At 51.5% G+C, this 15,799-nt stretch overlaps 1 protein-coding gene across 1 annotated transcript in view; it reads left to right on the forward strand.

The window, feature by feature from the left end:
- Positions 1 to 15,799, forward strand: part of LOC137152677 (polycystin-1-like) — a 57,247-nt gene that overhangs the window by 34,558 nt on the left and 6,890 nt on the right. Inside the window, 15 exon segments of the mRNA XM_067547500.1 lie at positions 431 to 574; positions 1,173 to 1,383; positions 3,206 to 3,329; positions 4,561 to 4,710; positions 5,461 to 5,525; positions 6,582 to 6,805; positions 7,084 to 7,201; positions 7,530 to 7,705; positions 8,345 to 8,547; positions 9,211 to 9,402; positions 10,294 to 10,448; positions 11,611 to 11,741; positions 12,883 to 13,048; positions 14,197 to 14,325; positions 15,388 to 15,562. Of these exon segments, the coding sequence (XP_067403601.1) occupies positions 431 to 574; positions 1,173 to 1,383; positions 3,206 to 3,329; positions 4,561 to 4,710; positions 5,461 to 5,525; positions 6,582 to 6,805; positions 7,084 to 7,201; positions 7,530 to 7,705; positions 8,345 to 8,547; positions 9,211 to 9,402; positions 10,294 to 10,448; positions 11,611 to 11,741; positions 12,883 to 13,048; positions 14,197 to 14,325; positions 15,388 to 15,562 (2,363 nt within the window).

Consider the following 15,799-nt stretch of genomic DNA (forward strand, 5'->3'; position numbering starts at 1 on the left):
AGACTTCTATAAGGAAAATCTAGATCATTGGATGCCAAGCTGCTTCCTGTGCTTTCACTGCATCACAAATCCAGAACTCAGGTGTGACACACTGTATTGGGGGGAGAGAAGGGGGCGGCAGGCTGGCTCGCTGCAAGGGCACCCCGATAATTGGCGTGAGACATCAGGTGCAGTGCACACACACCGGCCATGGATTTCTCCACATAAATTCTGCTCTGCTCTGGATCAGGAGCTGCCATGTTCTGGTGTCAATGGGGCACGCAGACTCTTTACATGTCATTAATGTAATGGAGGCTAGAGTTCGTCCCTCCGTCGAAGGATGGCTGAGCAAAGAAGTTAGCAGCAAGGGTGTAAATTCATTAGTAACTGCACTGGGAAGGCAGTGGTTTGAAATGCAGCTGCGTCATTCTCTCCTCCTCTGTGTCCCCAGGGCTGGATCCTTCCTGGTACCTGCAGCATGTCATTGTCTGGGACAGACAGGCAGACAATATGTATTTCTTCCTGGTGGATGACTGGCTGTCAGTGGAAAACGAGAAGAATGAAGGACTGGTTGAAAAGGAAGTCTTGGCTGCATGTAAGTGTTGCCCCATGGGGCAACCCAAAGCTTCACTTAGCATTATTACTGTGGTAGCAACGAGAGGCCCTCACCCAGGTCAGGAGCTGCTGTGCTAGGTGCTGCACAAACACACAGTATACGACACTTCCTGGCCTGAAGATCTCACACTCTAAATAAACAAGGCAGATCCAGGGTGGGAGAGGAAACAGAGACACAGGGAGGGGAAGTGACTTATCCCAGGTTGCACAGCAGGTCAGCAGGGGAGCTGGGAATGGAACTTAGGTCTCTTGACTAGGCCACATGCTGAATTTGATCTTAGTAGACAATGGAGACAGCTATGATGACACTAGAAAGGGTGGCAGTGGGCAGGAAGTGAAGGTGTCTTTGACAGAGCTAGTGCTGCTGGTGCCCATGCTAACTTGGAGGATGGCGATGGAGACACTGGAGAGGACAATGGGGGAAAACTCCTAGTGACGTTTAAGCAAGAAGGAAGGGGTTGGTGATGGTAAAGGGGCTGCTAGAAGGAAATGCCCACAGGAGGGGAAGGAAGGTGGGGATAGAATCCCCAAGGAGGAGGAGAAGGGAATGTTGATCATTTGCATTTTGTCGCTTTCAGGCCCACAGGAATTGAGATGCTTCTCTCGTGTTTTCCCTGCCCAGCTGCGTCTTGGCTTTTCTGATTGGCACATGTGGCTGTCCATCTGGGGCCGCTCTCCCCACAGCCGCTTTACCCGGGTGCAGAGTATTACCTGCTGTGTGCTCGCTGTGAACCTCTTCCTAGCCATAGGTGCGGTCTGGTATGGAGCCATCGGAGTTGAGGGCTACAGGTGGGTCTCACTGCACCTCTGTCTTTTGCAGGAGGGTTTCATGCAAGGAGACAGAAAGCGGGATGGATTGAAAGTCATGAGTGAGGGCAAGCTTGAGGGTAAAGCCACTGGGGCTGAGATTTTCAAATGAGTCCAGGGGAGTTAAGCACCCAAATACAATTGGATCGCAATGAGATTTGGATGTCTAACTCCCTTAAGCTCCTTTGAAAATCCCATCTTGAATGGGTGCTGAGGAAGTATCTGATGCTTTAGACTCATAGAACTTTAGGGCTGAAAGTGAAACTTTAGGGCGATGACTACGAGCCATCAATGTGATGTGGCCGTGAAAAAAGCTAATGAAGTCCTTGGATGCATCAGACGAAGTATTTCCAGTATAGATAGGGAGGCATTAGTACCGTTATACAAGGCACTGGTGAGTCCTCATCTGGAATGCTGTGGGCAGTTCTGGTCCCCCATGTTTAAGAAAGATTATTTCAAACTGCAACAGGTGCGGAGAAGGGCTATTAGGATGATTCGAGGAATGGAAAACCTGCCTTATGAGAGGAGACTTAAAGACCTTGGCTTGTTTAGCCTAACCAAAAGAAGGCTGAGGGGAGATATGATTGCTCTCTATAAATACATCAGAGGGATAAATACCAGGGAGGGAGAGGAGTTATTTAAGTTCAGCCCCAATGTGGACACAAGAACTAATGGATATAAACTGGCCATCAGGAAGTTTAGACTTGAAATTAGATGCAGGTTTCTAACCATCAGAGGATTGAAGTTCTGGAACAGCCTTCCTAGGGGAGCAGTGGGGGCAAAAACCTAGCTGGCTTCAAAACTGAGCTTGATAAATTTATGGAAGGGATGGTTTGATGGGACAGCCTAATTTGGCAATTGACAGATCTTTGACTACTAGCGGTAAATATGCCCAATGGCCTGTGAAGGGATGTTAGATGGGTGGGTTCTGAGTTACTACAGAGAATTCTTTCTGGGTGTCTGGCTGGTGAGTCTTGCCCACGTGCTCAGGGTTTACTGATTGCCACTTTTGGGGTCAGGAAGGAATTTTCCCCCAGGGCAGATTGACAAAGGCTCTGGCAGGTTTTCGCCTTCCTCTGCGGCATGGGGCACGGCTCACTTACTGGTGGATTCTCTGTACCTTGAAGTCTTTAAACCACAATTTGAGGACTTCAATAGCTCAGTCATAGGTGAAGAGTCTATTACAGGAGTGGGTGGGTGAGGTTCTGTGGCCTGTGTTATGCAGGAGGTCAAGACTAGATGATCATATTGGTTCCTTCTGACCTTAGAGTCTATGAGTCTAAAGGGACCTGGAGAGGTCATCTCCAGCCCCCTGCGCTGTGGCAGGACCAAGTAAACCTAGACCAGCCCTGGCAGGGGTTTGTCCAGCCTGTTCTCAAAAACCTCCTGTGATGGGGATTCCACAGCCTCCCTTGAAAGTCTGTTCCAGATCTGAACTCCCCTAGAATTAGAAAGCTTTTTTTTTTTTTTTCCTAGCAACTAACCTAAATCTCCCTTGCTGCAGGTTAGGCCACTACTTGTTCTACGTTCAGCGGACATGCAGAACGGTTGATCACTGTCCTTTTTATAACAGCCCTTAACACATTTGAAGACTGTTATCATGGCCCCCTCAGCTGTCTTTTCTCAAGACAAAGCATGCCCAGGTTTTGTAACCTTTCCTCATAGGTCCTCAGTCTTTGCACGATGGCTCCGCTCCCAGAGGAGCCTAAGCAAAATGTGGCCCCCTGCCCAGCTATGAATGTCCCAGCATCCTGGAACCACTCAAGTCACTGCAGTGTCCTCTGGCTTTGCTTCTCTCCCATAGTGTTCCCCTGGGGAGCCAGGCTTCCGTGACAGCAGAGAGCATTGCCGTGGGGATGGTTGTGGCTGTGGTGGTCTTCCCAGTACAGTTTCTCTTCACCTTCATCTTCAGGAAAACTCGCAGTAAGGTACTAGTTACCCTCCACACGCACGTCTGGTCAGCCTCTACATCACCCACCAACCCAGCCTGCTGCTACAACCCCACCAATCCCACCCGTCCCCACCCTAAGGGATGGGAAGTTTGGCCTGATCAGTGTGAAGGACCTTGCATTGTCATAGCTCTGCAATGCTTGTTTTGTGAATAAATATTAACAATGCATGCCGGTGACCAGGGCTGTCAGTCGGATCCCTTTCCACCAGCATTAAATCCATTTAATCTTTTCAAGGTCACTCTCTGAAATGTTGCCATCTATTTTACAGACGCTGTGGGAAGACGAGGCCAAAATATACAGCCAAAGATAAAAGAAAATTAGTTGGTCAAAAAATCGGGTGTGATTTTTGCCAGAATGTATCTGTTTTTCATAGAAACTCAAAATTTTGATTTAAAAAAAACAACCTTCATTGAAATTAAGAATTTCAAAAATGTGGACCAGTTTTACATATAAGCACATAGAACAGGGTTGTTATTATTATTTATTATTATTTGTAATGCATCTAGGACCCCGTCTTGGACCAGGTCTTGATTGTGCTAGGCGCTGTACAAACACAGGACAAAAAGACTGCCCTTGCCCCTAAAGAATTTATAATCTGAGTATAATAATAGGGGAGACTTGGAAATTACGCAAAAGAAATTCTGCCATGAGCACAAAGAGCTGACAAGCTCTTCCACATGATCAGACTTCCAAGGCTGAGTTAGGGAGTAATGACAATATCTAGCTCTGATACAGCATGTTCATCTGTGGCTCTCCAAGCACTTTACAAAGGAGGCCAATATCATTCGCCACATTTTACAGATGGGGAAATTGAGGGAGGAGAGGGGACTTGGCCAAGGTCACCCAGCAGGTCAGTGGCAGAGTCAAAAATAAAACCCAAGTCTCCTGAATCCCAGTTCAGTGCACAGTCCACTAGACACGTGTCTATCACTTAGGGGAATTTCTTGGATGCCAAATGGAAATTCCAGTATTAATTGTTAGGGTCCAGCTGTCAGACCCCTGCCTCTATTTGTGCACATGCTGCTTTGTATGTGCTCACTGACACCTTGGCGCACACTAGCATCTGCATATGCAGGTGTCAGCATCTTCTGGGAGGGAGCAATACGCCAGCACAAAGGGTCAGGGTTGGAACCTGGTTCTAGGCACGTAACGAGGATGGTCACAGCATCTGGGCAGGGAGCATTCCACTTTCCTCTCTTTGTGACAGGTGATTATGGAAGACCCTGATCCACCTGCGCAGGACTCACAGACGGTGGAGATGGATGTGTGCCTTGAACACTCTGACCTGGGCAGCTCCTCATTCCTGTCTATCCCGGGAGGGATGGAGTCCATCATGGACGTGAGCTCTGCCAGCTGTGTAAGTGAAAGACTGGCCATTCTGTAGGCATCTTTTGAGGACCTATAGCGAAAAGGCTTCCACATCCCTGGAAGGTGAAGAGGGGTGTGTGTGTGTGTGTGTGTCTGTCTGTCTGTCTGTCTGTCTCACTGCCCTCCCAAGTGAGTGCTGTATTTCTAGACACACAACTGCCCCTGAGCAGCTTTTGAAAAGACGACTTTTCTGAAAACTGAGCTCCCAGCAAGGGGTTTATCAGACTCCCGGGGTTTGCTGACTCTCTCTAGGCCAGTACGATTTTCAGTCCAAGCCATCCCACCTGCTGAATAGAGCAGAGACTCCTTAACTGTCCCCTTTGCTTTCACAGGCGTGTGAGCACAGATACAATCCACCATGGATCTGGTGGGAGCAGACCCAGGGGCTCCAGCTACTAGAGGCACATCCCTCACAGAGGGGAGAGCCTCTCCCATGTCCTCCTGAAGAATTTGTTTAACACTTTCTTTGCTGGAGTAGAGTCAAGCGTGGTGCAATCTGAGCAGCACCCTCTTTTCCTCTCTTCTTGGGAGCTTCTCTTTGATTTGATGCAAGGAAGGGTGTGTTCTCTAAAGGTCTGGTCATTTATATAAAGGGCTTCACATAGGGCTGGAAGTCAAAGGGAAACAACCATTATGCTTTAAGGCAAGGGGAACACCCTCCAGGAGTCCTGATGACCATGTGACTTCTGTCTCCCCTCATAGTTCATCTCCCCTCCCCCCCCAATCCCTTTCTTTTCAGGAGTCCCCTGTAAGTAGGAGGCCAGCATCCACCCAGGAGAATCTCACCAAAGTGGGCAATGAAAGGTACATCTGCAGCAAAAGGGGCTGGAAAAGGGGACCTGGTCCCCTTAATTGAAGGAGATTCTTGTCCACCCTGAATCAGTTCTTGGGGGGGGTGGGGGGGGAATGGCTCCAGAGAGGCAGAGGCAAGCAGGGGGTTGATGGGGTGACCCTCTCTTTTCTTCCAAGATGGGGATGACAGAACAGCCCGAATCACACACTCATGCTGGCAAGAGAGTTTCAGGTCCCAGCGGCTGGAGAAAATTAATCCATTTACATGCCAAACTGAAGCATTGTTGAAAACCTTCATTCAGCCGCTGTAACTTAGCTCTAACTACATCCCATTCATGGAAGGACTCCCCAGGTCAGCTTTAATCACGGGAGAGTTCAGCCTCTGCAGCTGGGTTGGCATCTGGTAGATACAGTAACCATGACTATCCAGGAAGGCTAGAGGCCCAGAGTGGCACTGGAGTGGATGATGCAGCTCCGCAGTCGTGCTCTTTACAAATATGTGGGAGATGTAGGTTGGATTCTCCATTCTAGTGCCTGGCGCGGGGGCCTGAAATAGTCCCATGGCAGAGCAGGCAGCCCCGTGCACAGGAAGTGTCTTGTCCTGATCAGCAGTAATCCAGCTAGCCTAAAGAAGGTGGCAAAGGGCTTGGGAAGGGGATACACGCAGCCTTCCTTGGCCAGAAGGATGGGGCTGCAATGCAGAGCATCAAGGAGTGTAGTGGAAGGAAACATGGCAGATAAAATGAGGAGACTCCTCAGAGCTTTGATAAGTCCTTGGAGATCTCTCTGGGAGGGGAAGGAGTCTGTAAACCCTCTCCAGCTGACATCTCGACTGAGGGATTTGCACAGGCCCATTAGAAACAAGTGACAAATGCAAGAAAAGCGGAGGGGAGGGGGTCTATGTTTCTAGCCTGGTCTGGTGGTTAGATTGCAGATGGCAAATTCATTCCTGATTAACGGCCAGGCAGGAGGGCGGTTCCTATCCAAACAAGGCGGAGCCAGGAAGGGACCTTGTTTGCACTGGGAACAGAGGGAGCTCAGGCGTGTGCTGCCCCTTTGGTTCTGCAGGGCTGTGAAACACTGGCCCTCGAGTGACAGCATCTTTGACGTCCCTGATCTTCTGAACTCGGACCCCCTGGGCAGCCAAAGCCGGATTCTCAAGAGGAAGAAGGCCCTGCTGAAGCTGGGAATTGAGTCCACATCCAGCTCTGATGCCGACCCCCTGTCCTTCTCCTTAGGGGACTCTGAGGATAGCAGGAGAGCCAGCTGTGGCCACCGCCTCACCCACTCTGGTACCCTCCTCTCCTCTCTTCTGACTCTCCTTCCCCTCGTTCATTCCCTCCTCCCAGCCCCCCTCTTCCAGCCTCATTCACAGTATGACGTGATGGCTTTAGTGTGATCAATGCAGCTGCTGCTCCAATAGAAAGAAGGGCTCTGGCCCCTCAAGGGCAGTTTTGCCAACGAGCTCGATGAGACCAGAACTGAGCCCAAAGTGCTACCGTCTTTCCTTTCCTGCCCCAGCTGCAGGCCTTTCTCACTGACCACCCTCCTCTCCCTCTCCACTCAACAGAGGAAGATTTGCTCAACTCCATTGTGGCCGAGACTCGGAAGAGCAGCTCCTCAGACTGCGTCACCTCCGACAGCGGCAGGTTCTCGCCCCGAGCCGAGGCGGATCTCATCTCTGATGTGTACGTCCATGGGCCGGGCCCTGCTCAGAGCACCCCCAAAAAACTAAGGAGGGAGCCTGGATTCATAGATTCATAGATGTTCAGGCCACAAACGACCTTTATGATTATCTAGTCTGACCTCCTCAGAGACTTTCTCCCAAGCTGCACTGAGTGGAATGGGACACCTGCAGACCCTGACAGGGGCCCAGAATTCCTGCTGGGTTTTCTTTTAGTTTTGGGTCTTTAACGTCCCGCCCGTCTCCAGGGGCACTGGCACAGCTCAGGGCCTCCCCCCAGTCCCAGGCTCCGTGGCTGACAATGGTTAACCACCATCTCTCTCCCATCATAGTATGGAAAGTTCCTGCAGCGGCTGGTCTGATGGCATCCCAGAGCAGGGGAGGAGTGGCTGGGGCTTCCTGTGCAAGTCCTTCTCCTCCATCTCCGCTCTGACGAGCACTGGCAGCATGTTCCTCCCTGATCCAGAGCCTCCGTCTGCCCCGCTGTCGTCCTTCTCCACCCGGATTGGTGCGTGAGGAGCCTGGGAAGAGGAAGCCACCCTTAAATGAACTGGACCAATAGGGACAGGGGGGAATGAGGGGAGGAAAGAGATTTCCTGCCTGTGAGAGCGGCTTTGCTTCATTGGAACTTCTAATGCTGGGTCACTACAGGGATCTAACATCTATTGACTATTCGCAGGTTGTAGTTTGAACTCCTCTTCCTCCAGCTATTATCTCACTGCCCCAGGCAGAGATTGCACCTAGCTCCCCGACAGCACCAGCTTGAGAGTGAAGCCAGGGTCCCTATTTCTTGCCCCACTGCACCAGCTGGGGAGTGAAGCAAAGTCTTTCTCACCCACCTGCCGCTGAGCCACCACATGCCTGGGGAGAGTAATAACGCCGAACACAGGTTGAAACAGCTGCATCTCCAGCGAGGGGCAGCAGCCGGTGAGAAAAGGGGACCGTGAATCCCAGTGCAGAGGAAGGAAACCCAAGTGAAAGCAGCTGGATTGGCTTCTATAGCCCTAGACATGGTCAAACCCTCCCCTGTGCAATAGGAGCCAGTGGGGCTGCCCCAGTGCTGTAGGCAGGGGAGGGTAATGTTGGGTCTAATTGATGATGGGGATTTAAAAAGAACAACTCCAAAGGCTGGCTTCTTTTCCTGCAGGGGTGTCCCGCCGACCCCGGGAGTGGCTCTTCCCTGGCTGGGTGCTGCCCGTGACCTATGCCTTCATCTTCCTGCTTGTGGCAGGCTGCTTCGCCATCACCATCCTCTATGGCTCCTCCCTCCATGACCATGCTGCCCTAATGTGGCTCATCTCTTCTGTCTTCTCCTTCCTCACCTCCTTTGTGCTGCTGGAGCCACTGAAGGTAACGGCCCCTTCTGGTGGGATTCTCCTCTCCTCCGCACTGCAGGTAACCCGAAAGCTTTGCCCGTCCACAGCCCCGTCCCGCTGAGAGCCACAAAGCATTTTGCAGACCTCAGTTAATTCACAGCACCCTTAAGGTGGGATGAGACTGCCCCCATTTTCAAACTGGGAAAACTGAGGCATGGAGAGGGCACAGGTGAGTCAATGGCCAACAGGGATGGAGCCCCGGAGTCGTCAGTGCAGAGCCTCATGCACACGGACTTATCGCAGGACTGCCTTTCACTCGTCCATTGGCTTTGTTTGCTATTGACTCTCTTGTGTTATCTTGGGCAAGCTGCTTGCCCTCTCTGTGCCTCAGTTTCCCCATCTGTAAAATGGGGGCAGTGTTGTCCTGGTTATCCCAAGAGGGTGGAGGTGAGCTACTGCATACCCGGCCAGAATCATGCTGGAGGCATTCAGGGGAGATTGGAGCCTCTCCCGCAGAGAGAGTTTATTCGACACCTCTGCCCCTTCACTCTGGGCATGCCTTATTCCCCATCTCCAGGCATGGGGCCTTTCTTTGCTGGTTGGGGTGACCTGCTGCTCCCTGGGACCCTAGAAGAGTAACAGCCCCTTGGTCCGGAGAGCTGGGGCTCCCACGCTCTCCACTCTCCTGTCGTGGCAGGTGGTGCTGGAGGCCCTGCGTGCTGCTCTCATCACCAAGCCAGTGGCCAGTGAAGGCGAGGGGCTGGTGGAGGAGCCGCTGGTAAAGCCAGTGCCCGAGCGCATTGGGAAGGTGCGAGTGCCCTGTGGGTATGGGCTTCTCCAGGCCAAGGAGGAGGCGAGGAAAGTGCGGGTGCTACGAGTGCTGATGAAGGTAATGCATCCCCCGAGACTGGCCCCACCTCGCTCTACTGCTGCGAAGAAGCCAGGGTGGAACCCCCATTTCTCAGCTTGCAGAGAGCGCCTGGGATGCAAAGGGAGAGACACAGGATGTTCATGTAGTGCCTGCACTGTGCGCTGAGGACCTGACCGAGGGGAGTTTAATCTAGACCCCCTCCTTTTCTGCTGTCCTCATTCTCCATTTCCACTCCCAGCTACAGCTCTCATCCCAGCTGGGCAACGAACCCAGCCTAAGGGCATCTCCTCTCCAGTTACAGCCGAAGGGCACCAGCTGGTAACTGAACCCAGCCCCTCCTGCCGAGTCACAGTCCAAATGTTATAAATGCAACCCCCCTGCTCAGAGCTGAGCTACAGGAGACCCCTAGTTTACGGGCAAGAAAGGAGTGTGGCTTGGATTTTTGTACACTGCCCATGTTCAGCACCAAGCAGCCTTGGCTGTGTTTTGTACCAACAGCCAAAGGGAGCGAGATGGATTGAACTGAAAGGTGGCCACTAGATGTCAGTGTGAGTTCAGATTCACGCCACTAAACTGCACCTGAAGATAGCTGGGTCCCATCCAAACTCCTGGCTGTTTCTCCAACGCTGGTGATGCTGCAGGGCTCTGGGCCTGGTGGCCGGGCAGTGAAGGCTTCCCATGTGCAGGCTGTTCCAAGATGGTCCGTGATGGGGTTTTTCACATTTTCCTCTGGAGCATGGGGCTCTGGCCCCTCTTGGAGACAGGAGATGAGCTAGACTGACCCTTGGCTTGCCCTCGTATGGCAGCTCACATTCCTATCAGTCCCTTTTCTCAGCCCACGCTCCAGCTTTCCTGCCTGTGCTGCATTAGTTCTTTAATTGAATACCTCCGTTTTCTCCCTCTCCCCAGAAGTGTCTCACTCACATGCTCTTCCTCCTGGTGGTTCTGATTGTCAACTACCAGAGCTGCTTCCACGACAGCAATATCCATCTCCTGCATACTGCTGTCAGACAAGCCGTCACCGCCCCAAATGACAGAGGACTGAACTTCTCCTCTGTGCGCAGGTAAGTATCCCAGGTGGGCTGAGGGATGGAGCAGCTCTTTGTTGGGATTGTATTCTACTGAGGGCCTCACATACTCATGCTTCAGGACATAAATCAACAGCTGACTAATAGATGTCAGGAAGAAAATTTCTCCATGTGCAGGTTATGACATAACTGCCTTCTACAGTTACCGGAACTTCTACTGGTCACCGGAAACTGGATCATGGGCTGGCTAGACCTCAGTTCTGATCTAGTAAGGCAATATCTATGTCCCTGGAGTGAGATCACCTGGAATCTGTGGAGTTTTGGGCTACCAGGCTAGAAACTTGGGAGTAACTTTGTTGCAATTTAAACATGGAACTTTTTTTACACAAGTTACTGTGAAAATAACAATGATCCCCTAACGCAGCATCCCCCAAGTGTTTATATTGATAGTAAATGTAATTCCTTTTACACCACCCTCAAGTTGTTAGTTTTCTCTATGCTGCAGGTTTTGAATGGCTGATGCAGAACTTCTTTGGGCATTTACAGTATATTTGTACCGCACCTAGCACAACATGACCTCCAGGCACAACTGTAATATAAAAATACTTGCACTGTAGAAGTAGCAAACAGGAACCCAGAGGTTCTGACAGCTGATTAAGGGCCAGTTGGGGCCAGTTAGGGTGCAGATGGTGAGAGATGGGAGGCAGTCTGGGATTGTGGGATAATCTCATTAGAGCTGGATGTTTGTGTTTGTACAGCGCCTAGCACCATGGGGTCCTAGTCCCCGACTAGGGCTCCAGCTGCTGCCACAATACAAACACTAAAGAATAATTCAAATGATCAGCAATGAAATAGTTAATAGGGTTGCTCTTTAAATTGCCCCATCTTTAGGTTTCCGAGTTAACCCACTGAAATGAATGGGGCTCTTCACCCCTTTCAGAGCTAATGTGTCAGGCTCTCTGCAGACTCAGGGAAGATGACGCTAAATTGGCTTCCACTCAGTTCTCATTTCCATGGTTATCTTCACAACCACCAGGACTACAAACAGACTGACTTAAATAATGAAAGCTGAGATTCCTCAGCAGGACCCCACTCTGCAGGGCAGGTTCTGCAGGGATGGGATGGCAGGAAACTCAGAGCACTGGTTATACTGTACTGGGGTGAAGTGCCCTCTTCCTCTGGCCTCTTTGTTTTGCAGCGACACTGACGCGTGGGAGTGGATAGATTCTGTGTTGTTGAGCTACCTCTACCGCAATCCCCGAATGACTCTGGTTGGGGTGCCTCGACTTCGGCAGGAAAGCTCTGCTGTCAATGTACCTCTGGATTTGGGTGAGTGCTGGTAAAATCATCCCCACAGCTGGCTGGAGGAGGGGCAGTGGGGGTATCTGTGGGGCAGAAAATGGTTCCAGACAGAGAGAGTCGATTGCTCCATTTTAGTTAGACTGGAGTGTAGACCCGAAAGGAGGAAGCATCCCCATTTTACAGGTGGGGAAACTGAGGCATGGGAAATTTGTGACTTGCTCAAGATCACACAGTGTACCAGTAGAATCCAGGAGTTCAGACTCTAACCACTAGAGAAAGATTAGGGGGTGCTGAAGTTTATAACTGTTTTCTCTCTACGGTGCAGGGGGCTAAAGCTTTACTCCGTGTGTGTGTGTGAGACTGGGTGGGGGGAGAGGGTCACAGCCCGGCAGCCACTTCCCGAGAGGGATGGATTCCCCAAACTCTGGTAAAGGAGGGAAGAGCTGTGATCCGGGGATCCAGGCTAATAATGGGCACCAGAAGGGCGGCACATGGTGGAACGGAAAGGCCGATGCGAGGGCAACGCATGCGGGTCCAGACGTGAAGCCCAGAGGAGGCCAAATTACCAGGGACAGGGGGACTAAGGGAATCTGGGGTCATCCCATTGGCTATGGGCTAGCATTGGACACAGCCAGGCATTGAATCTCAGTGCAGGGCTGGAGTTTCCTGAGACAACAGAGGTTGAGCGTGCTGCAAAGGGAACACGTGCAGCTCCTGCAGAGGGGAGTGGGGGGCATGATAGACAGCCCTGGTCTTGATCCTGCAGTCCTGACTCCCACTGACCTTCATGGGAGTTTGGGCGGAGTAAGGACTGAAGGCTCAGGCCCTGCTTTGTGAAGCTTTAAAGCAATATGAGAGCAAAGTAGACCATCACCGGCAGGAGGTCGAAGAATGGGCTGGTCTGTTGGGGGTAGCAAAGGGGGAAATGGGGAACACGCAGCTGAACCCTAAACAGCCAGGGAATTGGGACTGGGAGAAGGAGGAGGAGGAGGTAAAGCCAAGCACCAGAAAGGAAACGGTGGAGGAGGTAGAGGGCACAGCCCAGGTGCAGAGGGGAGAGGCTGGGATAAGCTAGATCTGGAGAGCAGAATGAAGAGTGTCGTTTCTAACTGGCCATCTAATCTTGTTAATATGCAACTCAAAATTGTACCCTCCTCTGCATCCTCAGGCCTCCCCCAGCCTGAGCTTGGGTCTCTGCCACGTCACATCACTAACAGAGCCTGTCCCCTCTGCCGCTTGTCAGCACCCAGACTGGAGGTTTCCAGGAGTGGCCACGTCGACGGCGAAACATGCTCTGATCCCAGCCTCCAGAACTCATCCCACGACTCTATCGGGTAAGCTCGCTGGCACAGGGAGGAGTGGGCACTAACTGGCAGCTGCGAGCAGGAATGGGGCAGTTACGCGACCAAGACGCTTGGCTCTGGATTTCAGCCTCTGGGTGCCCTGAGACTCCCTGTCCCATGGGGTAGCTCAGCAGTCCCCGGTCTAGTGGCCCCAAGTTGCTTCACACCTGAACCTGCAGGAAGGTTTTGTTTTCACAAGAAACTCTTCCAGAGGAGCAATGCAACCCTGCAGTGACTCCACGGGGACGCGATTTACCCCCGTTCTTGCCCCTTTTCCCTTTCTCCACCCTGGCCTGTGGCATCTCCAGTTTCCCTGAGTGTTAGCTGACAATCAGCAGTAACGTCCCTTATATTTAGGTAGCAGTATTCCTTAACTGAATCCTAGAAATGTAGGACTGGAAGGGACCTCGCTAGGTCACCTAGTCCAGTGCCATGCACTGAGGCAGGGCTAAATATTCAGAAGGATCCCAAAGCATTTCACAATCTATGGACCTGATCCTGCAAACTGCTGGGCACCTGCAGCACCCACCAGCTTCAGTGGGTGTTGAGGATGCTCAGTACCATCGAGGAGGTGCTCTCACCTTGCAGAAGAAGACACTGATAGATAGATAGATATACACATAGGAGACGCTGGAACACAGTAACTGTGTCACGGCCCACAGCAATCATTACACAACAGCACAGCAGAGAAAGTGAAGGAGAATACCATAGCCAGCTGGAAATAGAGAGCAAATCCGGGAGGCCGAATGTGTGTATCCCAGATTGGAATGTGGCCAGGATTAAAGACATCCTCTCTCACTCAACATGCCATGTAATCTTTAATGACAAGTGGACATGAATTTCAATTCGGGTGTCACCCAAAGGACAGCACAAAGGTCTCTTAGGGCCAGGCAGAAGCACTGAGTCACTACAGACTCCGATAAAAGGGCCATGGGCTGAATCCCCAGCTTTACTGTCTGCAGCACCCTGGCTTTTCCCTGAAGGTTTCCCTTCTAAATATGGGCTGGCCCATCCCTGGTATAGTTGGGATCTGACCAGGTCACAGCTCAGGTTATGGCTCCAAATCCAGCATCAAACCCACTCTGTGTTTTCCTGCTACGTTTTCTGGTCTCCCTTCCCATTCCCATTTCTTCCGGCAGGTTTTGGATCTGGGGGCACGTAGGTGTTTACCGCAGTAACGCTGGCTGCTGGAGGGAGCTTGGAAACAGCTCTGCCAAAGCCCGAAGGACACTGACTGACCTGCGTGCCAGCAACTGGATCAACAAAAGGCAAGTCACTTGGGGCCTGACCTTTTTCCTTGAAAATTGGGCTGGGAAGTGGAAATTGAAATGAACGTACTGTTGCTTTTAAGTGCTTACCTATGGGAGGGAGGGATGTTTCCTGGATATTTCTCCCCAGCAGTAGCACTGTCTTTCAGCCTGGAATATGCCCATCCTTAGAATGCAAGGTGATGTTGATTGTTCTCTCCTGTTGTGCTGTGGCCATTGTTGTTCCACTTCCCTCGTTCCTTTGCTCTGAAATGAAACAGAGTGACTCAGGATGACAGAGAGAGAGATTCCCCCCAGGGCATAGAACTTCGCAGTCCAGTGGCCAAAACTGCTGAGCCACGGACCAGCTGCACAGACTAGAGAGCAGGCTGGTTGTCAAATTCATCAAAACCAAACTGGGGCTGGGGGCATGCTGTGAGCAGTGGCCACTTTGAATAGAGAAGCAAACCTCTGGGGACGGAGGGCCTCCATATCAGAAAATCAGTGTGTGTGAGAGAACAAAATGCACTGTTATTTCAACTGCATCTGGGACTCCATACTTCTGCAGCTGGCCCGCATGCTATATACACACCATTGGCTGGGGTCAGGAGCTTTCACAGCATCATTTTGGGGGTCCCTTATTCTGAGTCTGGCTGTGACCCTGATTTGAGGAAGGAATTGAGGCTTTCCTAACCACATGGCTGAGATCCCCTACACAGGAATGATTCAGTTCAACTTTGCTTATCTGAATGGCATGAGATAGGCTGAATAAATGCAGATAATGGAGGCGTTGGGAGTTTTTGGTGTAATTAATAGATGGCAGGTGACTTGTGCCCCTGCTGTGGAGAGCTGATGTAGTGTTGTATGTCTGTGCATAACCAATGGAATTAGATGGCTAATTAACTGCGAGGGGGCATCTCACCTTCATCCCTGAAAGCGGAAAGTCAAAAGTGTTTCCCAGCAATCTGATTAAAATGTCCCCTTTTGGCGGGCCAAGAATCAGGCCCAGTCACACAGCATTTCGGAGCCCTGGGACGTATTTCTTCTGAGCCCGCTGTGCGCGACTCTCTCCCTGCACGACAGGAGTGGAGCTGTGTTTTTGGAGTTTACCCAATACAATGTTGATGTCAACCTGTACGTGGCTGTAATGCTCCTGCTCGAGTTCCCATCAGTCAGACCGGCTGTTCCTTCCGTCGTCATCCTCCCCTACCAAATGCTGCGCTTAGGCACGGGGCTGGACCTTCCACTTGCTTTAGTGGTATGTACGTACCCTGCCTTGCCAGATGCATCCCAGGCTCCGAGCTGGCTCCCAGCAGAATGGAGCAAATGTTTATCCCACTCCCGTGTGCGCTCTCCCCAGCGGTCGCGCCACACACACAGTCTCAGCAGGGGGAGTTTGCTGAATGATATCCTAGGCAGGGAAATCTTAGTTCCACAGCGGTAGCTAACTGCAGCCCAAATAAATGCTTGCCTGGCTGCATGTGGGGCGGTGGTG

The sequence above is a fragment of the Emydura macquarii genome, unplaced genomic scaffold (genome assembly GCF_026122565.2).
Source record: "Emydura macquarii macquarii isolate MOO-44397 ecotype Brisbane River unplaced genomic scaffold, CSIRO-AGI_Emac_v2 contig_1230, whole genome shotgun sequence".
Taxonomy (NCBI): domain Eukaryota; kingdom Metazoa; phylum Chordata; order Testudines; family Chelidae; genus Emydura; species Emydura macquarii.